Source organism: Ambystoma mexicanum, chromosome 6p (genome assembly GCF_040938575.1).
Source record: "Ambystoma mexicanum isolate Mex_15411 chromosome 6p, UKY_AmexF1_1, whole genome shotgun sequence".
Taxonomy (NCBI): Eukaryota; Metazoa; Chordata; class Amphibia; order Caudata; family Ambystomatidae; genus Ambystoma; species Ambystoma mexicanum.
In genome coordinates, this window is record NC_090935.1 from 247,397,361 (window position 1) to 247,422,228 (window position 24,868).

The following is a 24,868-nucleotide window of genomic DNA, read 5'->3' on the forward strand; positions in this document are numbered from 1 at the left end:
GCTCCTGGGTTCTGGGCTCCGAAAGCTAATAATTGTCCCCCAGCAGAGGACCTACGTCGCCAGAGCACCCCCTTTCAAATCACTCCAGCATTTCCCCGACCTTCCCGCTACCAGTTCATTGGCGCTTGCTTCCAGGCTGCTGTAGGGGTTGGCAATGAAGCTAGCAGCAAAAGGTTGCACAAACAAAACAATACTTAAGAAAAGCAGCTTCATAGAGTTTTAGTGATTTAACTACACTCAAATCAGGCATTTAGCACAGGAATGTATATGTTTGTTTTTTGGCAACTGACGAAGCCCGTCTCCGCCTCCCCCTCCCCTTCACAACTGTTGTAGGAGATGTGCAATTTGTGAACAGGAGACCGGGGTCACAATTCTGACTTCACCACATCACCACATTTTGTGATCGTGGGTGAATCCCCTGATCTTTCAATTCCTTGGTTCTCTTATTTGAATACAATTTTAAAAGCAGGGACTTCAGGTCTGGCTGGAAATGCTTTGAGGAAGTTAATGTAGCACTTGTGGAGTTATGCATTCGGCCTTCCCGGTTTATGCCCCCATGACTCTGGTACCTCCTCCTGGTCAACATCAGACTCCCCTTCCCTCCCTCACTTCTACATTTCAGGAAGGAGCTCAAGACCCTCTTCTTCAAGGAATGACTCTCACCCACAACACTTAGGGCCACACACCTCCCACTCCTCACCTAACCTAACCGGACACTGGGTGATCAGCTGCTCCGCCTCCTCCCCAGTTTCCTCCGCTGGTTGATTTGAGATCCCTGTCTGCCAAATTGCCTGCTCAGCCCCGCTGTCAGCTCACTGCTCCCTTGTATCTCAACTTCCCACACTGTTTACATCCCCATAGGACTTGCAAAGCGCTTGGTTGCTTCACAAAGCTAGGTCTATGTTCAATAAATATCCTGGTAATAATAATAATACACTAGTGTCCTCACTTTCTTGCAGGCACACTTATACAGAGCAACATTTCGAATTAGAATATCTCCAGATAATGAATGAGCAAGGACAAGATATGGTTTGGCTCCAAGCACTCACTACTTACGCCACACCCAGTAATGGCTATGTAGCCCGGACACATAACCTTTTTCACCCCACTTAAAGATCTGGGTATTTCTACTGTGCAGACCTATCCCTGGGTTGAATTAGTGGGAGCAACAGAGCCTGTCACTAACCAGTGGCAAAACTGGAAAAGCACTCAGCTTCGTTGGCACAACCAAACTATCAGTTCTACAAATAACATACAATTTCATGGGATTCATCTAGCAGTAAAAGTACCTGTGAGAGAAAATGATGTTGTATTCATACAATTTCAAACACAAATGTTACATCATAATCACAATCATAAATCACAAAAAGTAGGCACCAAGCTTTATCAATTTTTTGTATCAGAAAAATAGTTCAATTGATTATCAGGCATGTGCCCTTTGGAAAGGCTAGGTCAAGCCTTCATGTCCAAGTCCACAGGCCACACTCCTGCCATGGCCTCGGGGTGCGATCGCTGGCCACGCCCCATACCTATTGTTGACAAGAGTCGCGTGTCCAAGACACAGACATGGTTACTCTGCATGTTAGCAGGGCAAGTCGTTTACATAGTAACTATGGCACAAGATCCGATAGATATATTCAATGTGGTAATAGATGAGATTATCATGGATTCAACTGGGGATAGCATAGTGATGTCATCAGTGATGTAATTTGTAATGTCATCTCTGAACTAATGCGTAATGTCATGAGCAGTATGTGGCAAGGGGGCCAGTTATAGTTATATATATATATAGAAATATAGCTAATGAAAGTCTGTGTTTTTTCAGGCTTTGTATTGTAGCCATAATGTTCCATCAAGTATAATATTTATCTGTCAGTTTGTAAGATTAATGCATAATCTTGCCAGAGAACAAGCATTTCCCTTAAAGTTGGTAAACATTGTTGTGCTACACACGGCCCGTGCTATTTATTTCCAAGCCTACAAAGGACATAGAACACACCAACTCCTTACCTGTTTGTTGGAGTAGTGAAGGTGAAAGACAACAGCTGATTCCAGAATGGATCATTTTCGGAGATGGGCTCTGTGCCCGACAGCTTCTTTAGGTACTCATTTTCTGAAAGGTCAGTCACGGTGCTGCTGTTTGCTCCCATGCTGTCTGTGAGCCAACCCAATCCCTTTAAAGCGTCATCACATCAAAATGATTCTAAAAGAAAAGAGAACATTTGTGTTTGTATTCAAGTCATCTTATCAGACATTGAAGCACTGACAACACAGAAGCCTATAGTTTGAAGGTGGACATGAAGCACCTACTTTTAAAGACCACCTTCGAAGGTGAACAGGATGGGCTCACTTTTAATGACCACCATTGAAAGTGGACCCAAAGCGCCTACTTTTAAAGACCACTACTGTCTATCAAACCTCTCACTTGAAATATTCTTTCTGTGTGTAATCCATCAGTTACTGGATGTAGATACTATCCAGTCATGACCGGTCTGGGTTAGGAAGCAGTTTTTATCATTTGTCAACCTATTCCATTGAGTACCTTGCATAGCTTTCGAGTTTGTTGAGGTCTCCCCCACAAGAATGTCTTGCATTATGTTCCTTACTTTGTGGAATTCAAATGTCCGCATGGGATTTCTTGTGAGTAACAGAGCACTGCAGCACGGTACATGAGGTGCAGCCAGGGGTTACAAGTAAGGGGGAGGAGGAGGAGGAGGTAGCAGAGAAACTGGAATGGCTAGTGGAAGGGTGTGCACCAGGCAGGGAGAGGTAGGGTTGTGTAGAACCATCAGCATAATCGCCACACATATGTGTTCCTCCAGACTTTGGTAGCGGCACAGGGTCAGGTTCACGACCCTGTCGGGGGAAGCAGGAATACCTCTGAACATGCAGTAAGCAGCCTACCATGGCACTGCCAGAGCCTGTTCTAACCCAGGTGGGGTGAGATTTGAGCGGGACCAGATACCATGGCTCCCCCAAGTATCTCTTGTGGTGTGAAAGCATTGTACCATTGTTGCAGCCCCAATGCCTAGTAGCCTCTATCCTAGCCAGGTTTCATGTGTCTCAATTGCAGGTCTACTCCTCCCATTAGTCTCCATGCCTCAAAGACGACCATGACCAAAGTCACAAAACTGAACGAACCACTACAGAATGCTCGCTAGCAAAGATTCTAGCCTTGACATCTTCGTATCCCAGCCCGTCAACGGTAGACAAAACAACCATGAGGGAGACATGACAACACCATCCGGTAAGGAAAGACGGTGCAGTAAAACAAAAAACACTGCTTTACCATGCCGCCACGGCGGGGTGAATGTTGAAGAAAAAGTAGAATGTTTAAAATATGTGAAAAGCAATTCCTATCCCCTCTGAAAACAGCAGGAGAAGCTTGGGCCAACTGAGGAAGTTGAATGGGAGTCCAATAGGTCCCATAGGGAGGCACAGAGAATGGCAGGTTGGAAGCCTGTGGGAGACAAATATGCATGAGCGGTGTTCAGGTGTGGTCAGAAGGGGAGTTGGTGGACAGAGACCAGGCAGTGGAGAGCAGACTGTGAAGAGGAGTGTGAAAGAGATTGTGGTGGGGGTGTGAAAGAGTTCAGGTAAGGTATTGTGAGAGAGTGATGGAGAGAGGTACCAATTCAGTAAAGTGTTGTGAAGTGTGTGAAAGTTGTCAAAGATGGAGAGGGAAAGGTGAGGGGAGAGATAGGGAGCTAGAGCGAGGGGGAGAAAATGAAAAACTGTAATTGTCATAGGGAGAGAGAGAGTGTGAAAAAAGGGTGGTGGGAGAACGTAGGTGGTAGTAGTGTTGAGGGTGGAGAGTAGAGAGAGGAAGTTAGGAGACTGGAGGAGAGACAGTGGAAAGATCAGGTCATGAAGAAGACTGGGTGGAGAGATTAGTGGTTGGAGGGAGAGAGAGATAAAAGGAGGGAGGGGGTAGGGAGAAGGGAGAGAGAGAAGATCAGTAGTGTGGTGAGCGATGGCGAGGAGTAGTGACAGAAGGAGGGAGAGTAAGGGAGAGAGTGAGAATCTGTGAAGTCAGTCAGCGACAGGAGCTGGAGAGTTCCTTAGAAAATTCTCAGAGGGTGTTGGAGAAGGCCAGTCTTTTAAGATTATTCATATCAGTTCAGAAAGACACAAACAGTAAGGAGTATCCTTCATTAGTGCAACATCAGGGACATTATGGACTAATGGGCGCCTGGGCTAGGGTGGAGAGAGCCCACAGGAAGGTCGCGAGAGCCATAGGCAGCCTTAGCCGGACAACCCCCACGTCCTCTAGATAAGTTTACTGTTGCAATCAAATAAAAGATCCTAAAACTCTATAACAGTGTCTGTCTGTAAGGCCATCCAGAACAATAGTTTGATTTATTTATACTTGCCCATCCCATCTGGACTACTGCTGATCTATATGGTTATTTCTGGAAATTCTGTCTTTGGAGATGCGTCCAAGAAGATCACCAAATAAAGGGGCAAATAAGGACTGATGGTAAAAAACAGCTTAATATTGATCCCACCCACATAATTCCTGCCCAAAATGATTCAATCATCCGTAACACTTTAGTCACTTATCCAACAGAATTTCGAACTACAGACTACTGTATTAGTACTATTTCATTGGCAAATCTTCAATTTACTTTTCAATAATGCTGCTTAGTCACCATGTAACATTAAATACGCGAATCACAGGTCTCCTTAAGTTTTCCTACAGTTCAAAATGTACAATCGGATCCCAAATTCTGTGCCTATGTGGCTTAAGACTCAGACTGCAACTAACCACACAGGTTAATCATTTTGCCGGATTGGTTAATAAACAATCTCACCACCTTTGTTGTGTTTTTGTCTGCCCACTGTTACTGATTCAGAAAGAATCATGTGCCATAAGCTCAATGTTATGTTTTTTTGAGGTCGCATCGCAAAACATTTTGCCACATTTTTCAGTACCAGGTAGTGTCCACTGTGAACTATGAATGAGCAAAACACCCAAAGTGTAATCCATGTAACAGATCGTTAGGGAATGGGGGCATTGAACTCCACTCGCATCCTTCTTCCTGACGGTAGAAGACACCCCACACGAGGTTGTCCTGTGTTCTACACTTCACCCAACCAGTTTCAGTTCAATGTTTTGACTTTGGCTGATGTGACAGCAAGGAAAGTCCTGGCCAATCTGATTTGCCAAAATGTTGAACATTACGCCCATTGAAATTGGCTAAAGCATCCGGTGTGTTTAACAGTTTAAAAAGAAAGCACGTTGATTTTTTTTTTTTTAAAGACAGAAAGTTCCCAAATTCCGCAGCAAAGTGGGGATCTTGCCGGTAAGGACTGCAAAGGATCAGTCACTAAACTCTTTTAAAGGCAGGGGCCACGAGTTTCCTCGCTGCTTGTGACCAAAGTCAAAGAGTAGGATCGTATTTACGGAACATGTGCGTTAATTTTGGGCCATTTAGGGATTTGTGTATCGGGCACATGGTTTTAGGAGTAAATTGTTTGATAGGAAGCCAGATGTCAAACCTTGCGGGATATGCTCACATTTTCATGCTGCCAAATTCTACACTCTCTTCAGGCATGTCATTAATTAGCCTGAGAGGCCTAAAAGTATATGCCCTTCATAAAAACCAAACTGGTTGTGACAAAAGCATTGACAGCCTTAAAACGGTGAGGAAAGAGTTCATGACGTTCCTCTTCAAGGAATGGTTCCCTCTTAACACCTAGGTCCACACACCTTGCACTCCCCACCCTACCTGAGACTCAGTGATCTGCTCTCCACTGCCCCACTCTAATTGCTTGTAGATCCCTTGCTGCCGATTGCCCACCTTCACCCTCCCCTGTTGGCTCCCTGCTGCTTCCCTCCCTGTATTTTCCCCTTATGATGGTAATGTTGGCCGTTGCTTCCCGAAGCTAGGTTTGCGCTAAACAAATAATAATAATAATTCGGAAAAGTCAGCAAGAGAAGCAGGTTCTTTAATCTGTTGAATATGAGACTGTTGATGCTTGTTGGTTTAATGTGAGCTTGGCATCCATAACAAATCTAAGGTTCCTGGTTGCAGGTAGAGGACATGGTCAAAATGTGTAATTCTATGGATCAATTGAGCCTGACCTCAATTTTACTAGGGGTGACCTTGCGGTAGGTCTTCTCCATCCATTGATTTATGCCTAGGAGGCAGGTGCTCACTGTGCTAAAAGCAAAGGTTCCATCTCCAGGAAGTTTCACAAAATCGGAGTGGAATCAGCATACATTAAATGAAAGAGGGGGGGCAGATTGAAAAGTAAATGCAATAACGCAGATCCTTTAGGAACTCTTCAACACAGAGGTTTGGGATCATTTGAAAGGGTGCTTTGACCACCATCGAGTGCAGTTTGAGATGAAAGATTGTAGCCACTTTAAGTATGTAACCTAAATGACTTGGGCCTCATGATGGGTTACGGTTATTTGATGGTCGACAGCATGAAAGCCGCAGATAGAACAAAAAGTATCAGGACTCAGGCACTTCCCCCCCCCCAATCAACCTTCACACCTTCTCCCTGAAATAAGTTAATATGTTTATTGTGTCTAGCTCCTTATTATGGGCTGGTCTAGACCCATATTGGGTTGGTTCCAGCAAATTACGTTCCCCCACAATTATTTGCAGTTGTCTGATCACTGCACACTCCAGTTATTTTGCAAGGTGAGAAACCAGGAAAATGTCCCAAATCGGTCACAACTAGGGAAGCTCTTCAAGAGGGATTTCACAGGGTCCATTTCCACTGCAACAGCAAGGCGCCAAGCTTCAAGGAAGCGCTGAACAGCTGTCAGATCCTATTATTCAGTAAAGGAAGGAAAGTCTTGGCTCCATTAGGTGCCATCATATCATGTGGGCAGCAGAAGCATTTTAAAGATTTCAAGGGGGCGCTTCGGCCTTCGGTGCTAAATGATCACGAGAAAGGATTTCACACATGTACAGCACTTCCATCAAGGACAACAATCATGACAAAAGATCCCCGTGCTTGCATGGTTAGCTATAAAACAATCAAGAAAAGCACTCGAATGAACTATACATGTATCAGTAAGCATAGTTTAGAAACAGGATTATTTGAATGAAATGGAGCAAACAAAACAGAACGCTGTTCGCGAAAAGAATACGTTTGCTCGTATGTGCATGAGGTAAGTGCAGCCATGTATGAGGATTATACAGATTTTCTATCATGAAATAAAAGGGTGGAACTGTTAGGTTTAATATTGCTTAATATTCTCCTTCAATAGTGAAACAAAATGCCTGCCTCGAGAATAACACCACCTCGTGCCTTTATTGGCAAGGAATAACAGAATGCTATGAAAGAAAATGAAGAATCAAGAAAATCGAGATGTTAAACATTGAATTACAAGTTCCTAATAAAAAATAAGCCGATTCAATGATTTCAGTCCGTAATTCGTGCATTTCTCTTGTCAGCTAATTGTAAACCGACAACATATTCCAATTTAGAATCCGAGCCGACCACCTCGCTCCTGTACTGCTGACCTTTCTCTGTACTCGTCTAGGTGTAAACCGCCTGCCTGCCTGCCTGCCTGCTGTGGCGTGCAGCGGCTGGCAATGTGAAAACAGTTCACTATTTATCGAAGAAGCAGTCCTTACACAGTTCACACAACATTCAGTACAGTTGTGTGCATGTACACCTTAGGCAGAAGCACACATTTTATCGAGGCCAACAAGATGGCTGGGCAAGCACGCCAGCCGAAAACACATTACATCAAATGATACCGACATCCCAATGATGACGCAGCTAAAACGCCTTCGGCTAGGCCTTCCCTATGGGCAGGAATATACACAACCTCGCAATTCCCCTGCTAACAGTCTGCTTAAGGAAGCGGGCTGGCCCGGCTTGCAACATATGCTCTTACTGTACAAGTCGCCTTGGATTTTATAAGAAGCCGGCGCACATTCATATCTTAATTTTTTTTTTTACAAGGTTTTACTGTTTGTTAAATGTAAAAAAGAAAAAGAAAAATTAAAGCACGCAGTATGTGGGTCAAAGCATCACTTGAACAAGGCAGAGAAAAGAAAAGAAAATGATACAAGTAGAAATACATCATAAAGTACAAAACAGTTCCCAATAACAGAAGTCAAAAAGGTCCCCAGGACTCACATTTAGGAGAATACTTAAGGATTGTGCTTTCAGGCATCTCCTAAAGGCGAGATAGTTGGTGTCACACCAAAGAGCAGTGGGGAATTGGTGTCATCAGGCCACTGTCTCACTGCAAAAGATCTCTTCATGGTGCCAGGTTTGTAGAATGTAGGAACTCACCATGGATTGCAACCTACTACTGAACCCGCGCAAGACCCCATAGCAGCTAATATCAATGGGCCACATAGTGGCAAGAGGCAGCTATTCTGCGCGTCGCCAAAAAGTGCGTTAAAAAGGTGCATGTGATGTGCAAATTGGCACTTTTACGACCATTATCAACAGGAATCGTAATATTTGGATCGCCAGACTTGTTGCACTACAGCTCCCTTCAGCACTGCAAGCAGAGCCCATGGCGAGGGATCATGGGAGTCATAGTCCAAAGTATCTGTGGACCTACAAGTTGCAGATCCCTGATCTGCGTAGTAATCCTGCATCATTTCTACTTCCTAGTTTAGTTATGTCAATCAGTTATAGAAGCATGTCCCCTAATAGTCTGCAGAAGGATTAATGTGCGTTATGATAAGGCATAATAGTGCAGACTCAAAACCCTGTGCCTAGAGTCTCCAGAGAAAATATCAAGCTTTTTTAGACTGGATTTATAGTGTTTGGAGAAAGAAGAAATTCATGAAAAACTATTGCCACAGAAGTGGTGCGATGAATGCAACACATACACTACTGCTGCATGCAGAAGTAATGCGGTGAATTGAACACCTACCCCATCGCTACATAACTAGTGTGATGAATGGAACACCTACCCTATTGCTGCAGAAGTAGGGGGATGAATGGAACACCTACCCCATCGCTACATAACTAGTGTGATGAATGGAACACCTACCCTATTGCTGCAGAAGTAGGGGGATGAATAGAAAACCTACCCCATTGCTACATAACTAGTGTGATGAATGGAACACCTACCCCATCGCTACATAACTAGTGTGATGAATGGAACACCTACCCCATCGCTACATAACTAGTGTGATGAATGGAACACCTACCCTATTGCTGCAGAAGTAGTGTGATGAATGGAACACCTACCCTATTGCTGCAGAAGTAGGGGGATGAATGGAACACCTACCCCATCGCTACATAACTAGTGTGATGAATGGAACACCTACCCTATTGCTGCAGAAGTAGGGGGATGAATGGAACACCTACCCCATCGCTACCCAACTAGTGTGATGAATGGAACACCTACCCTATTGCTGCAGAAGTAGGGGGATGAATGGAACACCTACCCCATTGCTACATAACCAGTGTGATGAATGGAACACCTACCCTATTGCTGCAGAAGTAGGGGGATGAATGGAACACCTACCCCATTGCTACCTAACTAGTGTGATGAATGGAACACCTACCCTATTGCTGCAGAAGTAGGGGGATGAATAGAAAACCTACCCCATTGCTACATAACTAGTGTGATGAATGGAACACCTACCCTATTGCTGAAGAAGTAGTGTGATGAATGGAACACCTACCCTATTGCTGCAGAAGTAGTGTGATGAATGGAACACCTACCCTATTGCTGCAGAAGTAGTGCGATGAACGCAGCACCTACCCTATTGCTGCAGAAGTAGTGTGATGAATGGAACACCTACCCTATTGCTGCAGAAGTAGTGCGATGAACGCAGCACCTACCCTATTGCTGCACAAAGTAGTGCTATGAATGGAACATCTACCCTATTGCTGCAGAAGGAGTGTGATGAATTAACACATTCCTACTTATTCTTTCATTAAATGTTCCATTAATCCACAACATCTTCATATTGGGTGTATTTTTAACGGCTTCCCCTTCCGATGTGAGTCCAACATTAGAAGGAGAAGTTGGTGGAAAAAAAATGTAAAAAAAACATTCGATGGGATAAGTTGTGAAAGGCTCCCATTATGTATATACAGGAATTAAGCAGGATAACCGGGATTTGTTGAAGATTATTATAATGGAAGCAAGTGGAACGTTTGAATGGAGTTCACCAGCTGTTATGATAAAAAAGGAGAAAAAGGGAAAGTTTGAGAATGTGTGGATTTGAGGGGTTGTAACGAAAATAGTTGCTGTCACCATTCCTTACTTAATTTACGCAAACTATTAGAAATGTTAGAAGATGCCCAGTTGTTTTCAACCTTGGACTTGTGCTTATCATCAGACATCACTCCATGAACAGTCTATGAATTGGACACCCTTTCTTGCACCAATTCAGAGCTCGTGCTAATTATAGTTGAAAAGCCAACATTCTCCCCTCCAGTTTCCAGCACCATTATTCTGAGATGAGGGGAAATATCGTGCTTTCCAGCAGCAAAAGATGCTAAAATCACACGTTGTGGCAGAAATATGTGTTCCAGTGGCATTGTGAGCATTTCCGCAAAGACTGCCACTATTCTAATTCAAGAAAGTTTTCACAAACTTTTATTAAACTAGAAAAGTGGTGCTGCAGTCTGAGAAATGCCATGTTTAAAATGGGGGAAAATGTGCTGTGTTGTTTAACTGCACCTCCTAGGGTACCGTTCATGAACGCCACTTTTGGCTGGCGCAGGAAGGGTGTTCTGGTCTCTGAATACAGTCCTTGCCAGCCCCTTACATGTGAGGTGGTTGCCAAGGCTGTTGCCATGCTGTAAATCGCGGCTTTGACGGCGTGGCGAACTTTGTTTGTTGCCACCACTCGGGTATTACTTCAAAATACAGGTCTTCATGGATAAGTGTCTGTTAACTGTAGGGAAGGCATGATATCAGAAGTATTGAAACAGACACAATGGATACAATTTGTAAAACCTTTATTGAAAATGTTGGGGTTAGAGAAACTCCTATTCCGCCCTATAACTAAGATGAGAGTAGTTTCGACCATCAAACGATAAACAAAACAGTCCTAGTGGAGTCTGTCAAATCAAAATGGCCTATGCTGACAAAAACCGAATACCCGCCCTATCTCTTGTACAAAAAGTATAAAAAGGAGAAAATGTATGCAAAAGCAAAAGTCGGTGTTCAAATGATAATGTGGCTGAACCAGCTCTCCTCCAAACGTTAGGCCTCACGGGGTAAGGCGATCCTTGTAGGCAGTATGACACACTCTGGCTCGGTGTCCAACAAAGTACACAATTCAAAACAGTGGATCGAGGTCTGCATGGCTTCCACGTTTAAAGTTCCTTTCTTTGACCTCGGAAATAATGTTTCAACCAAAACATTCACAAAAGGTCCCCCTCTTCCGGGCTCAGACAATTCACCACACAGTTCTTGTAGGTCCCCCTCTAGTTCTCGTAGGTCCCCCTCTGTCGGGTCCAGACCGCTCACGATATCACGATACAGTGCTCACAAGCTTAGTAAGTTTTTGTTACAGACCTCCACAGGACCACTTTGACTTAACGTTCACCATTTACTTTCACTCTTGCTATTTGTTCGCCCTTTAGCTTCAAACAATGCGCCCTTCACGGAGACTTTCGAATGAGCTACTTCCTTTCACTGGACCACACCGTTACTTAGTATCGCTGATCTTGCAGCTGTTTTTCATTTTAAAGTTCATTCACGGGTCTGCCTTTCTTCGCATCTCATCCACACGTGTGCAGCCTTCACTTGTGATATGATCTTGCTACTTCATTCCCTTTGACACACACCGATCTCTCAGGTCGTTTGCCAACTCACCGACTTTGCACGTTACTTTCTTGGTTTGTGGTTTTCCGATTTTTGAGTAAAGGTTAGCACCACAGGCTTGGCGTCGCCTTCCCAAATCTGCCATTCACCTGGGAGGGTCACTGTCGTCTTTGGAACACAAAGCAATCTTCACTTGAGGGATCTGGCCTTCTCCACTGGTCTTTCACGGTCTGTCAGAGGCAACAACCTCCAGTAGGAAAGTCTTGGGGTTTCCGGCCCGCTGCTCTCGTCCCTTGGTCCGTCATTCTGCTCTAGCTGGTGTGCCTTCTTCCGGAAGTTCTACTCGTTCTCTGCCTTGCTCAGAGTGTTTGGTTAGGTGTTGCCTTTCATTCGAGTGAAGAGAGTTAATTGGTATCAGATGTATGCACTTAGGGTAAAGTGCCTGACTTTGCCTGACCCGATTAACGGGACATGACCAGTACGATGTGATAGAGTTAGTCTGGTTACTGCTAGTCACCCTCTTCCTCGGCCCAGTGTTTGTGCAAAAAAAGTGAGACGGGGTGTTGGGACTTCGGTAAAACCTAAAAAATAGGATGGGGTATATGAACAAAAGAGAGGGGACTAGTGCGTCTCACCATCGGTTATCTCACCCCCACTCCCCAAAGATCCCTCACCCAGGTGATCCTGCCGCAGTGGTCCACCCCCAGGAACTTGATTCAAAAGCGATGGCTGTGTTCTGGCTACCTGGATAACAAGTAACGGAGGACAAGCGGGTGAGATACCCTTTGGTTTCTCACATACCCTTACCCTATGTGAGGTGGATAGGCTTGTTCCTCTCCGGAATTCTCTAGTCTGAGGATTCTGGAGAGGACAAATGGAAAATCTATCCAGGGTCTCTCGCATATCCAGATAATTTCTTTCTCTCTGTGCTGGTGGTGTCCGGATGTTAACCTTAGGCTCCGGTGAGTAGCCCATGAACGGGGATTGAGGATTTGCCATAACTAAAGTCTCTGTGTCCGTCCATTCCTGTAAGCGATATTCACTCAACACTACAGCTAAGTCAATGCCTAGTCTGGGATGCTGAGGAAAACCCTTATTGATGTATTTTTATATCCAGTTCAGTACTCTGGATGACAACCCTTGTATAACACCCCTCTCTTAGAATCCCCCTGACCCCACTGAGCCAAGAAGTAGGTTTGTTTTGCAAATTAAAAGGTTTATTTGAAAATTTAAACAATATATATATATATATATATATCACACTTCTATAAATAAATTGATAATGGATATTACACTTGTGAATATGAGCAGTAGTCAGCAAGAGGTAACTTATGAATAGGAACAGAAGAATAAGGTGGGAAAGAATGCTTTATATGGTTCAAGGAAACGCAAGGTGGAATAAAATGCAGTACAGAAATAACTTGTTATGATTTTAGCAAAAGGTAATATGATCACTTTTTCTTTTGACAATTCACACCCCCCCTATGCAATACAAGAAATGGAAGGAGAGCACACAGTCTTCAAGAATCCCAACAAATCACACTTTATAATGCAATACACAGTTCCAGTTCTCCCAGCAAGCTTAGGGAAAACAGGGATGAGTTTTAAACACAGGCGAATTACTTTAATGTGGTTTGCAAGGAAGTGAAAAGGTGCTAAAATTGCTTTTAATTACCTCTAGATATTCAGGGTGAGTGAGAGATGCTTGTTGGTATTAGTTCAGGCTCACTTTAGCGATGTTCTATGAGTTATGACCAGGTTGCAAACAGATTTTAACAACGGAAAGAATGGAGCTGCTATTTTGACAAGTGGAGAAATTGAGCCAATCGCAATTGCGGTAAATTTCGCGCGTGCATGTCTCGTGATTACGGAAAAAGTATAGGGAGTAGGAAGTCGGTTCTAGGTTCGTTGGAAATAGATCATAGGCTTTCAGATGAAAGTTAAATCCCATTCCTAGCACAAACGGTTCCGGAGATACGGATGATTTAATAAAGGTAGATTTTCGGATTTAAAGTAAAACTCAAAATGACAGGTGACAGCTTGCAGCTGCAGAAATGACAGGTGACAGTTGTGCAGCTTTAAAAATGACAGATGACACGATTTCTAGGAGGCTGTTCTAATTAGGTTAAAATAGTTTGGATTAGATTATTTTAACTAAGAGATTGGGTTCTGCACAGTTCTGGCAGTACTCACAATATATTTTGGGCAGGAATGGGCCTCGCCACGGATCTGGTCAGGTTTTGGACTGGACTCCGGTTCTGGTCTCGGCACTTCACAGCGATCTGGGTCAGCTCTCTGGATACAGCGGCCTGTGGTTCTCTGGATCTCTGGTCTGCTTCCGGTCCGGATCAAGTGGATTCTGGATGTAACACTGCTTTATGGGTACTGGCAAAAGTTCTTGGCACAGAATTCAGTCAGCTCGCCCGGCTGTGGAATAGTTTGCAGATGATTTTAAGGATGCTGAGGCCCGCTGAGAAGAGTTCTCAGTTTGTGGGTTTAGGCCCTTGCTTTAAGTTCTGAAGTAAAGTTCTGGTCTTTGGAGATTGATGGATGTGAAGTCTGGAGTCTCCCGGCAGAGCGTCCCGCAGAAAATGGAATTGAATGTCCTCTACCTGGGTTTCTGTGGCCCTTTTTATGTGTTTTGAAAATGGGTGTGTGCCTGGTGCTAGCTAAGCCTGCCCCTCTCACTTATCATTGGCCAAGCTTTCCTCTCTCCCTTGATTGGGGGGAAGAAATGGAGTGTCAGAGTGATGCTGTAGGTTTTATGGTCAGAGGAACCTCCCCTTGTCAAATTGCACACAAATCTATTTCTGATCCAAATACATATTTATCTATGTACCATTTTTCTCATATTATAGGTCCAGTTAACATATTTTCTGTAGCACCAAACCATCCGATCCCTGTCTTTGTACGATGTCGTGTCCACTGATGACAGAATTCTCCCCTTTTCATCCAGATAACGACCTCTAAACCTTTCCAGATTTTACACAAATTTGCACCAGGGATATGGGTTTCAGATGATAAAGTGTCAGATTTTAACATGCAGACATTTGGAGTAAGACCCTATTTTCTGCTAGCAACCCCCCAAGAATACACCAAAGGGTCCTAACGCCTCTTAAAACGTGCACAGAAAAATCACAAGAATAATGGTATTACTTATATAATTTTGACCAGTCCGCACTATGAGTTATCTATCTTTTTAACTTATGCCCTGGTCAAAAAGGGGTGTGGCTTCCCACATCACAGGGTGGAATAACTGGTTTATCCACTTCTCCCAAGCTCAGCTGCTAGCAGAGGCACTGCCCCTCCCAGTTTCCCCAAGAGGAAGCCACTTTATGGCCCCCCAATATAACATTTGCCTGAGTCCATTGTTCAGTTTCCTGCAGTGCCCCTCCCCTAATCTAACCAGAGAGGTGTCAACTCCTTTTGGTGGGGAAGCAGGATGCAGCTAGGCCTGGGAAGAGTGGCTGAGCAGGTTTCTCCTGTCGGGGGTAGTTGTCAGGCAGAATTCAGCTAAATGTCACTTAAGTTCCCAGTTTTCTACATTCAAATCCAATTTACATGCAGCTATTTTTTATATATACATTAAATAATTACTTCCTTCAAGTCATTTCAGAATATAGTTTTACATTGTATCCACCTCTTAGCAAGTCTTTCCTTGGCCTGGTTTCGGTTCATTTGTTCAGTTTTACACAAAAGTCTGGTGGTTTTAAAACACCGGCTTTCTGATAGTGGTGAGTACCGGTATTGCAACCATTTTTGGGATTAAGAAAATGAATTCCCCACAGTTCTGCGTTGCTTTTTGGCAATCAGCATTGCCCTTCCCAATGGTTTCAGGCTACTGTGTGTGTAACCCAATGGTGGTTTTAGGCAGTGCCCTCCTGTGCTCACAACATAGGCAAAAATGGGTGGCAGCCTATTCTTCATGTTTTCCCTGTGCACTCTCTGGGGAGTTCTGGCCATCATGATGTTTTCCATGCCAGTACTGCACAGTTTTATGGTAGGGCTTGGATGCATGGGTAAAAACATCCCACAAGCCCATACCAGGGAAGTCTGGGAATAGAAATCAGACTGCCACTGATCTTGTGGCGTAAATTCTCTGGATGAGGAAGAAGGCTCTTGAAGGATGGAGAATTCTGGAAAGTCTCTTCCTACGATAACCTCTTCTGGAAATCCAGGGATAATAGCTGATATTAGCCGGAACTTAACCCTGATTTTAATGTACACCGGTACTCTGGGGTAGATATCGTTATCACCATGTACACAGGTGACTAATGATGGTTGCATGTTCTAGATCTGCTAAAGATACCAAATCGGCTCCCATGGCTGTTTGTTTGCTGCCAGAATCAACTAAGGCTTTTACTATCCTCCCAATCACCAGATCTTTTACATATGTAAAATCCACTGAGGATTGGCATAAACATATGCTAAAGGTTTCCATATCCCCCTCTTTTTCTTCCCATTCCTCTCCTCTTAAGCAAACCATTTCCATAGGCTCCTCCTTTTGATTTGTGGGACAATACAAAGCTAAATGACCTCTTTCTCTAGATGAGAAACAGATGGGTGGTGTTAGCTTAATCCCTCTTGATTCCCCTTTCCATAATTCTTCTTTAATCTTAGTGTCAGGTTTTTTTTTTGTTTCTACCTTTTCTCTCGGGGTCCACTCTTGGGTTTAAGAGAGTCCTCCTCGTTATAACATCAGGTGTTGAGAGCAGTAAGGTGTTTTTTGATCCTTTCTATCTTCATTTTTATGGAAGGAATGGAAATGGTTTATTGCATCTGAATGGTTTTGGGCAGTTTCAATAGCCAGGTTAAGAGTGGGTGGATTTAATTGTAATACAGCTTTCTGTAGAAAAGGAGGTAATGAGTGGATGAAGTGTTCCAAGATGATCATTTCTACTAACACTTCCAGTGTTTTATTGCCAACACATAGGGCATCAGCGTTTTTAATTTGTGCTACTTCCAGAGGGGTCTCAGCAGCATTTAATCTGATGGACCTTCGTTTTTGTTGAATAGAAATTACTGGTCTGACCTACTCTTTTAAGGAGCCCTTCCCGCAGGGATATGAAAGTAGCTCCCAAGGTTAGATTAAGCAACTAATAGTCAGTATGTAACTCGCCTTTTAGCAAGGGTCCCAAGTAGCATTATTTTAGGTTTTCTTCACATCCTAGTTGTTCAGCCAATCGTTCAAAACTCAAAAAGAAACTCCCCAAGTCTTCACCTTCCTGGTAGGGTTGTAGTATCCCTTGAGGTAATAGGGGTCTTGCTTGTAATTTGACCAATATTTTCAAATTTTCCAGAACGCGAGCCTTGGCCTGCATTTGATGGGCAACCAGTTGAGCTACGGCTGCTTCAATATCAGTCATATTTTCAGAAGGGGTAAGGGTTACCTCTGTTGGGCTTTCAGGCTCAGAAGAGAAAAGGGTCTCAACATCCTCAGAGAAGATTTCGAAGTCAATGAACACACTAATATCTAGATTTGTCTGGCAAGGTAAACGCCCTATAGTGGAGTTGGATCTCCTAATGATCCCAAGAGAGAGAGGGGAGTGGGCTACCAAATTTGTATCGTTACTATGAGGCCACCCAATTGAGAATGGCGCGCAAATGGTTTTCAGATAGCATGGACAAAATTTGGGCACAGATGGATAGAGCAGTAGCGGGATGCTCGCTAGCTGGCTTACCCTCGCTCCATGGGAAAGACAGGCCCCCCCCGAGTGTCAGGCGCAGAGAGTACTCCGAACAACGTGTGATATGTGGGATAGGTGGATCAAAAGGGGACATTTATCTTCTATTCCGTCGCCCCCTACCGCCCATGTTCGACAATCCAAATTTCACTCCAGGCACTGTCAAGGGGTCATTCACCCGGTGGAAAGAGTGGATGTGTAAAGACTAGAGATATGGTGTGGGAGGGGGGATATAGTTTCATTTGAGGACTGTAAGACATGTAGGAGTAGTGGAGGGGGACAGATTTGAATACATACAGCTGAGACATTGGTTACGACAGAAGGGGATCCGCCAAGCAACAGTAAGGCCGGTAACAAAATTTAAGACATATGTCACCTCTCATAGGGGGGGATAAACACTTAGTAGCAGACATATACATGATACGGCAAGAATGCCTAGACCAAAAGATTTGGCTGTACCAAATAGCCAGGGAAGGCTCGCTGGGAGAAAAGGTCTTGGCTGGACAGCGGGAAGAATTGTGGAGGAATATCCAGAAACTGACCAGGTCCCTAAAGTTACGTGAGGCCTGGCATACATTGATGCTACAGTGGCACTCCACCCCTAGTAAATTACATAGAATATATGGCTCAGCTTCTTCAGATTGTTGGGAGTGCAAGGACATTGGGGATTGGAGATCCCAAGATTAAGGGGTTTTGGAAGAAGTTATGGGATTCCTGTAGAAAATGGTCCCAGAGATCCAGCCTCTCTCTCTCTCTCTCTAGGTGAGGATTTATACAGACTAGTAGACCCAGAGCAACATATAATCTCAAAGCCACAGAAAAGAGCATTGTTAACCTTAATAATAACTGCTTGTTTGGTAATCACAAAAGACTGGAAACAAAAAAGCCCACCTACGGTGGCGAGTTGGCTTCGCAAACTGTGGGATATAGTAGCAATGGAGTGGATTACTTACAAGATCCAAGGGGACGAGAAGAGATTCCGGAAGGAATGGGGAGAAATGATCATCTTCTTGAAAAGTGACTTCATACAACAATGGTGCCCACAAAATGTATGGGTTTTGGACATACAGTGACTAGTGATGCAGTCGAAGAGCCCCTTAGATAAACTATATGGACCTGAAATTCTATAGCTCGGTTATGCGGTCCCCTCGGGGGAGTGGGGGCTGTAGAAAGTGTTTGAGAAATGGCAATAATTATTTTTTAAAAAGAAAGTCACTAACACCTTTTAGGGAATCTGAATCAGTCTTCTGCCAAAAATAAGAGAAAATATTAAAGCCATTGAACCTTTAACCCAAACCCCCGCTCCCATCCCAGTCCAATTTACCAGTGGTTTATCGACTCGGTCTACCTTGGGTGACACATATTTATTAACAAACCCCGCCCATTCCATCTCCAAGGCTCCTCCAACCCCGTGGAGTCCTGTTATTCTTTCCATCACATACATACTTTTGGCCACACTGATCCATTCCTTTTTGCTAGTAGCAGGCCTGTCGCCATCGCGGGGTGTCTGGAGCACTCTCACTCAACCTCTTCTAATCCGAAAAAGACCCACAATGGGGCGTTTACTCTGGGTATGTCATCGAGCTCCTTGATCCATCCTAGGATCTCATCCCAGAACACCTGGACCCTTGGACACCCCCACCACATGTCCCAGTAATCTGTCCTCATCCCACATTCTCGCCAACAAAAAGGAGCTGACATTCTGGTACATCCTGGAAAGTCTAAGCGGATCGTACTGCCACCTGTGTAGGAGCTTGATTGCATGGAGTTTATATTGGCAGGATATTGAGGTCCGAGAGGCGCCCCTGCAGAGTTTATCCCAGCAAGGTTTGTCCAACCCTGCCGCCTCCCTCCCCCCGCCATACCCCACTATACCCTCCACCTTTCCCTTAGCTTGTCAGTGGGCCCTATGCCTGATTCCACTAGGGCTCTGTACATCGCCAGGATCTGCCCACTGCCCTCCGTCCGGGTGTCTAGGAGTCTCTCGAAAGGGGCGAAGTCCTTTTTGATCTGTTCCCTCCAGCCCTCCCTTGTCAGTGCCTGCTTGAGTTGGTGATAGAGAATAACAGGAGTCTGCCAATGTTCAAAGCCCCTTCAAGTTCTTGAATGGCAATAAATCTCCCCTCCCTCCAGAGCTGTCTGTCCCTCTCCAGTCCTGCCTTAAACCAGGGCTGAAATCTTTCAGGGTTTTCTATTGCGTCTCTCACTCCCGGTACCCAGATATGTCCCACAGTGTTGGCCATGTCTTGACCCCTACCATTTCCGTACACTTTTTCCATACAAACCAGACTGTCCCCAGGATTGGGTGTTCAAGAATCCTACGTGGTTTCTTATTTTTCAGGACGCACATCCATTCCCCAACCGTAGCCGGATGCATGTGTGTGTTGTCTAGGGTGAACCATTGGCGATCTTGCTGTGCTCTCAGGTGGGGTATCAGGACTCAGACTGGAGCGGCCTTGTAGTAAAGCTTCAGGTCAGGTAGGCCCACGGCCCTTTTCTCCTTAGGAAGGCCAAGGGTCCCCATGGGGATCCTGGCTTTTTTTCCCCCTGCCACAGAAACTTCTGCATGGTGCCCCAAGCGTCCCTAAAAACAAGCCTGGGATCTGGATGAGTAGCATCTGGAACAGGTAGAGCATTTTTGAGAATGAGACCATTTTGAGGTCATTAAGGGGGTCCAGCCAGGAGACTGTGAGCTTGATCCATTTCTCCAGGTCTTTAAGTTAGCCTCGAGAAGCTCAGCAAGATTCCTAGTTCATTGATCCCCAGGTACCTGAGGTGCCCCAGGCTAGCCTCCACTCCCAGGGGCACAAATCTGGCTATGTTCCGGTCTGCAGCCCTGTTCAAGGGTAGGAGGACCGACTTGGACAGATTAATCTTAAATCTTGATATGGTATATGATCAATTGGATCGCCGTAGGTACTGAGACCAGGGGGTTCACCACGTGTAACATGTCATCCGCATATATTGATATTTTACTTCTATCTCGCTCGTACTCAAGTGTTTCAGAGCACGACAAGGCAAGGGAGGGGAACAGGGAGAACAAAACAGCGATCTTACTAGGCCCAGTGACATTGAAAACGCGCAAGTGCATGGGAGAGGGGGAGGGGAAAAGTGCATGGATGGGGGGATAAGTGGAAAGTGCGAAGCAGAGGAGAAACAGATAAATAACAAAATAATAAAGGCAAGAAACAGTGGTAATGCAGCCATCAATTTGCAAGTGCTAGGTTTAAGGCAGCAGACAGGGTAGATCTGATGAGTGCAGGAAGAAAAAGGGGCGACTGTCAGTGCAAGGGGTGGCCCGGAAGCAATGGAGAAGGGTGGCAAGGTGAGCAGGTACCTGGGCCCGGAGGACAGAGGGTGGCCCGATGCACGGGGCCAAGAGAACACAGATCAGCAGGGGTGACGGGGGGCGAAGGCAGAAGAAAAGAGGATGGTCTTGAGGTGTTTCCGGAACCGGAGATGGTTCTCCTCAAGTTTTAGAGTGGCGGGAAGGCTGTTCCAGAGGGAGGCCCCAGCCGAAGACAGATCTAACCCCAGCTCGTTTCTTTGAAAAACGACTGACCCTGAGGGAGTTGGAGGTAGAGGAGCGAAGAGCTCGAGAGGGGAGGTATTTGAGGAGGGATAGCTGAAGGTATTTTGGACCCAGGCACCAGAAAGCCTTGTGGACAATGCAGAGGGTTTTGAATTTAATCCTTGCATCCACTGGGAGCCAATGGAGTGATTTCAGAGCTGGAGATATACGATCCCAGGGCTTGAGGCCAAGGACAAGTCTCACTGTCCTGTTCTGGATTAGTTGCAGAGGGCGGTGAGTAGAGGCAGGTAGATTTAGAAAGAGGCTGTTACAATAGTCCAAGCTAGAGGGAACCAGAGCTTGTGATACCATAGCTTCTGGGGGAAGGAGAAGAAAGGAAGAGTACCCTTGAGGAGGTGCAATCGGAAATTTGACTTTTTAGAGACCTCAGGAATGTGGGCGGAGAAGGAAAGGGTGGAGCCAAAAATGACCCAGAGGTTCTTAGCCTCGCAGGTGGGGGTAGGAGGAGAGCCAAGGGGGGGGCAGCCAGAGATTGAGGGGAAAAGATGGTGAAGGTGCGCCGATGAGGAGGATCTGCGTCTTGCTGGCATTCAGACAAAGATCATTGGCGGCACACCAATCTTGAATGGCAGTTAGGCAATCAGAGATGAGAGAGGGAGAGGAGGTGGCAGAGGGCAGCCTGAAAATGAGTTGAGTGTCGTCAGCATAGCACAGGAAATTTGAGCAGAAAGTGGCAATGCAGTGGGCGAGAGTTGCCAGGTATTGGTTGAAAAGCCAGGGCGAGAGGTTAGACCCCTGGGGAACACCACAGGTAGAGAGGACGATAGATGAAAGGAAGGACCAAAGTTGGACCTGGGAGGGTCGATCCGAGAGGAAAGAGGTCAGCCAGGCCTGAGCCTGATCAGTGATACCCAGGTTTTCAAAGAGACAGATGAGCAGGATGGTATGGTTGACCGTGTTGAAGGCAGAAGAGAGATCGAGGAGGATGTGGACAGAGGGAATGTTAGAGTCAAGGTTGGAGAGCAGATCTTCATGGATGTTCAGGAGAGCAGTTTCCGTGCTTCTGGCAGCTCTGAAGCCAGACTGGTGGTCATGGAGACAGCCAACAGAATTGGAATGAAGGTTAAGCTGAGAGATGGCCAACTTTTCCAGGAGTTTGACAAGAAAGGGAGTAATGGAAATTGGGCGATAGTGAGCTGGACAAGAAGGATCTGCTGTGGGTTTCTTGAGAAGAGGATGCACAAAGGAGTGTTTCAGAGGGGAGGGGAAGGATCCTGAGGCAAAGGAGTGGTTGCAAAAATCAGCAAGGGTCAGAGCGAGGGTGTCAATGGTATCCTTGATGGTTTTAGAGGAACAGGGATAAACCTGTTTTGACGAGGCTTTCATAGATCGGACTTATCTAGCGACCTCGTCAGGGGAGAAAAGAGGAAAAGACGAGAAGGATGGTGGGGGGGGGTGGCTGAAGGAGGGTCAGCAAGCACAGATGGAGAGGGAGAGAGGAGGGGTGTGGGTGGACAGGATGTCTCGTTTTTTTTAATGAATTGAGATGCAAGGGCATTGCAAAGAGCCTGGGAGGCAACAGGAGGGGTAGGGACTGCAGCAGGGGTGGCCAGCTCCTTGCAGATTTTAAAGAGTTTGGCCGAGTTGTTAGATGCCTCAGAGACACGAGATTCAATGTGGACTCTCTTCTTGGTGAGGACAGGTATTGTCTTTGTAGCAGGCGACAGGCCAGTTTGTCAGAGGATGAACAGGAAGTCCTCCATTTCCTCTCAGCAGCCCTACACTTACGTTTAAGTGTAGCTAGGTCAGAGTCATACCAGGAATTGCACTTGGCTTTGGACTTCAAATGGATCCTCATGACAGGGGCAAGAGCATCAAGCTTATCAGAAATTTAAGAGTAGAGCAGAGACAGGGCTGTGTTAGGATGTGAGACAGCCAAAGGCGGAGGGGGAGTGGAGAAAGTGGCGGCAAAAGCCTCAATTGACACACGCTTCATGGGCCGGCTGTCCAAGAAGATAGGTGGCAGTGTTTGGGTAGGCTTGACTTGGGGGGGGGGGGGGGGGGGAGAGAGATGAGAGGAGAGGAGGGAGTGATCGCTCCAGGAGAGAGGAGTGGTCAGAGGGTTGGAGAGGGGAGAGGTCAGAGGAGATCAAGACATCAAGTGTGTGCCCTGCAGATTAGTCGGGCCAGAGGGGAGGATGGACAGGGAGAGAGAGTCGCAGAGGTCACGGAAGAGTACAGGAGGAGGAGCAAGGAGAGTCCAAATGTATATTAAGGTCACCGAGGAGGCAGAGTTGAGTGGTAGAGGCCAGGAGGGAGGAGGAGAGGTCTGCCCACTCAGAGAGAAATTAGGTGATTTGACCAGGAGGCTGGTAGATGGTAACCACAGTAAGAGAATGGGTAGGAGAGAGAAAGCCTACAGACAAGGCATACAAAAGAGGAGTAGGTCTGAGTGGGAATGATAGAGGCAGGAAGCCACTCAGGAAAGATCAGGGCTACCCCCCCACACTGGACCAGGAGGATCTGGGTGCTGAGAGGATCTTGTAGCGATCAGGGAGGGGTGTGTCGAAGCTTGTGACTTTGCTGGCCCTGAACCATGTCTCAGTAAGACCAAGGACATCCAGGTCTAGTTCTTTAAGGAGGTGGCAGATGTCAGAGGAGTGTTTGACAGCAGAGCGAGAGTTGAGAGTGGCAATATGAAGAAGGTTGCCAGCCTTAAAGACCTTCCGGGGAGGGGTACAGATCAGAGGTACGCCCTGTGGGGGAGAAAGAGCCCTAGGAGGGGCAGAGGAGGAGGAGGAGAGAGAGAGGGCAAGGTAGCCAAGGGCGGAGAGGAGGGGACAGCAGGAGATGAGAGGAAATTGATGAGGCAAGGGAAGCACCTATCAAAGAGGAGGAGATTGGCCTGATGGCTTTGGACCATGACATTGCCATTTAGGTAGATATTAATGATGACTTTAGAGGAGTCGAAGGAAGCCATGAGAACTTCCCAGCGAATGCCACCATTGATGGGAGAGGAGGAGATAGGGCAGAGCACAGAGACCATATGAGGAGTCCATAGATGTGGCGAAGGAACGACAAAGAAGATGTCGGTGAGGGTTTGTCTGACGGAACATTGGAGTAGGTGTCGGCGATAGGAAGACCAGGGTTAGAGGCCACGATATCCTTTTTTAACTTCTACCTTTTTTCTATCCTTTTTAAACTTCTATAATGCTACCTTGTACTCCAGCCCCCCTAAGTAGAGTCCCTATACTCCGGGTTCCCCTCTGATCCTCTGTGCTAATGGTACTAAGGAAAGTGCGAAGAGGATCAGAGAAAGGGGGCACCCCTGCCTAGTTCCTCTCTCCAGGCTAAACCAGCGCGAGTACCCACCACTGACTGTGACACATGCCCTGGGTGAGGAGTACACTGCCATTATCCCCCATAAGAGCCTGTCCCCCATACCGCATTTAACAAGGACTGCTTTCAGGAAATCCCACTCTACCCTGTCAAAGGTTTTTTCGGCTTCCACTGAAAGAAAGGCGGGGTCACATGCTGCCCCAGCTGCCTCGTGTAGTAAGTGCAGGTACTTCCTAATTGTGCCCGCCCCCTGCCGGCCGTTGATCAAACCCACATCGTCAGGGTGTATTAAACGTGGCATGTGCCCCTCCAGCGTGGCCGTGAGAACCCTAGGATATATTTTGTCATCAATATTAAGAAGGGAGATAGGCCGAAAAGACCCACAGGTCTTGGGATCTCTCCCCCGATTAGGTACTACAGTGATGAGAGCCTGCGAGAATCAGTCTGGGGTAACCCCCATTTTTAGTATGTCATCGAAGAGTTCCATCATGAATGGGAGAAGGACTTCCAAGAAGGACTTGTAAAAGCCTGCCGAGAACCCATCTTCACCTGGTGCCTTACCCAGGGGCATTCGTGCCACCGCCCTCC

The 24,868-nt window shown here is 45.9% G+C and overlaps 1 protein-coding gene across 2 annotated transcripts in view; it reads right to left on the bottom strand.

Annotated features, from left to right (window-relative positions):
* DYM (dymeclin) overlaps positions 1 to 24,868 on the bottom strand; it is a 1,763,009-nt gene that overhangs the window by 1,627,827 nt on the left and 110,314 nt on the right. For both annotated transcript variants that reach the window (XM_069626954.1, XM_069626953.1), the window contains exon 2: positions 2,011 to 2,203. In XM_069626954.1, coding sequence (XP_069483055.1) covers positions 2,011 to 2,150 — 140 coding nt within the window. In that variant the 5' untranslated portion in view covers positions 2,151 to 2,203. The remainder of the gene's footprint in view (positions 1 to 2,010; positions 2,204 to 24,868) is intronic.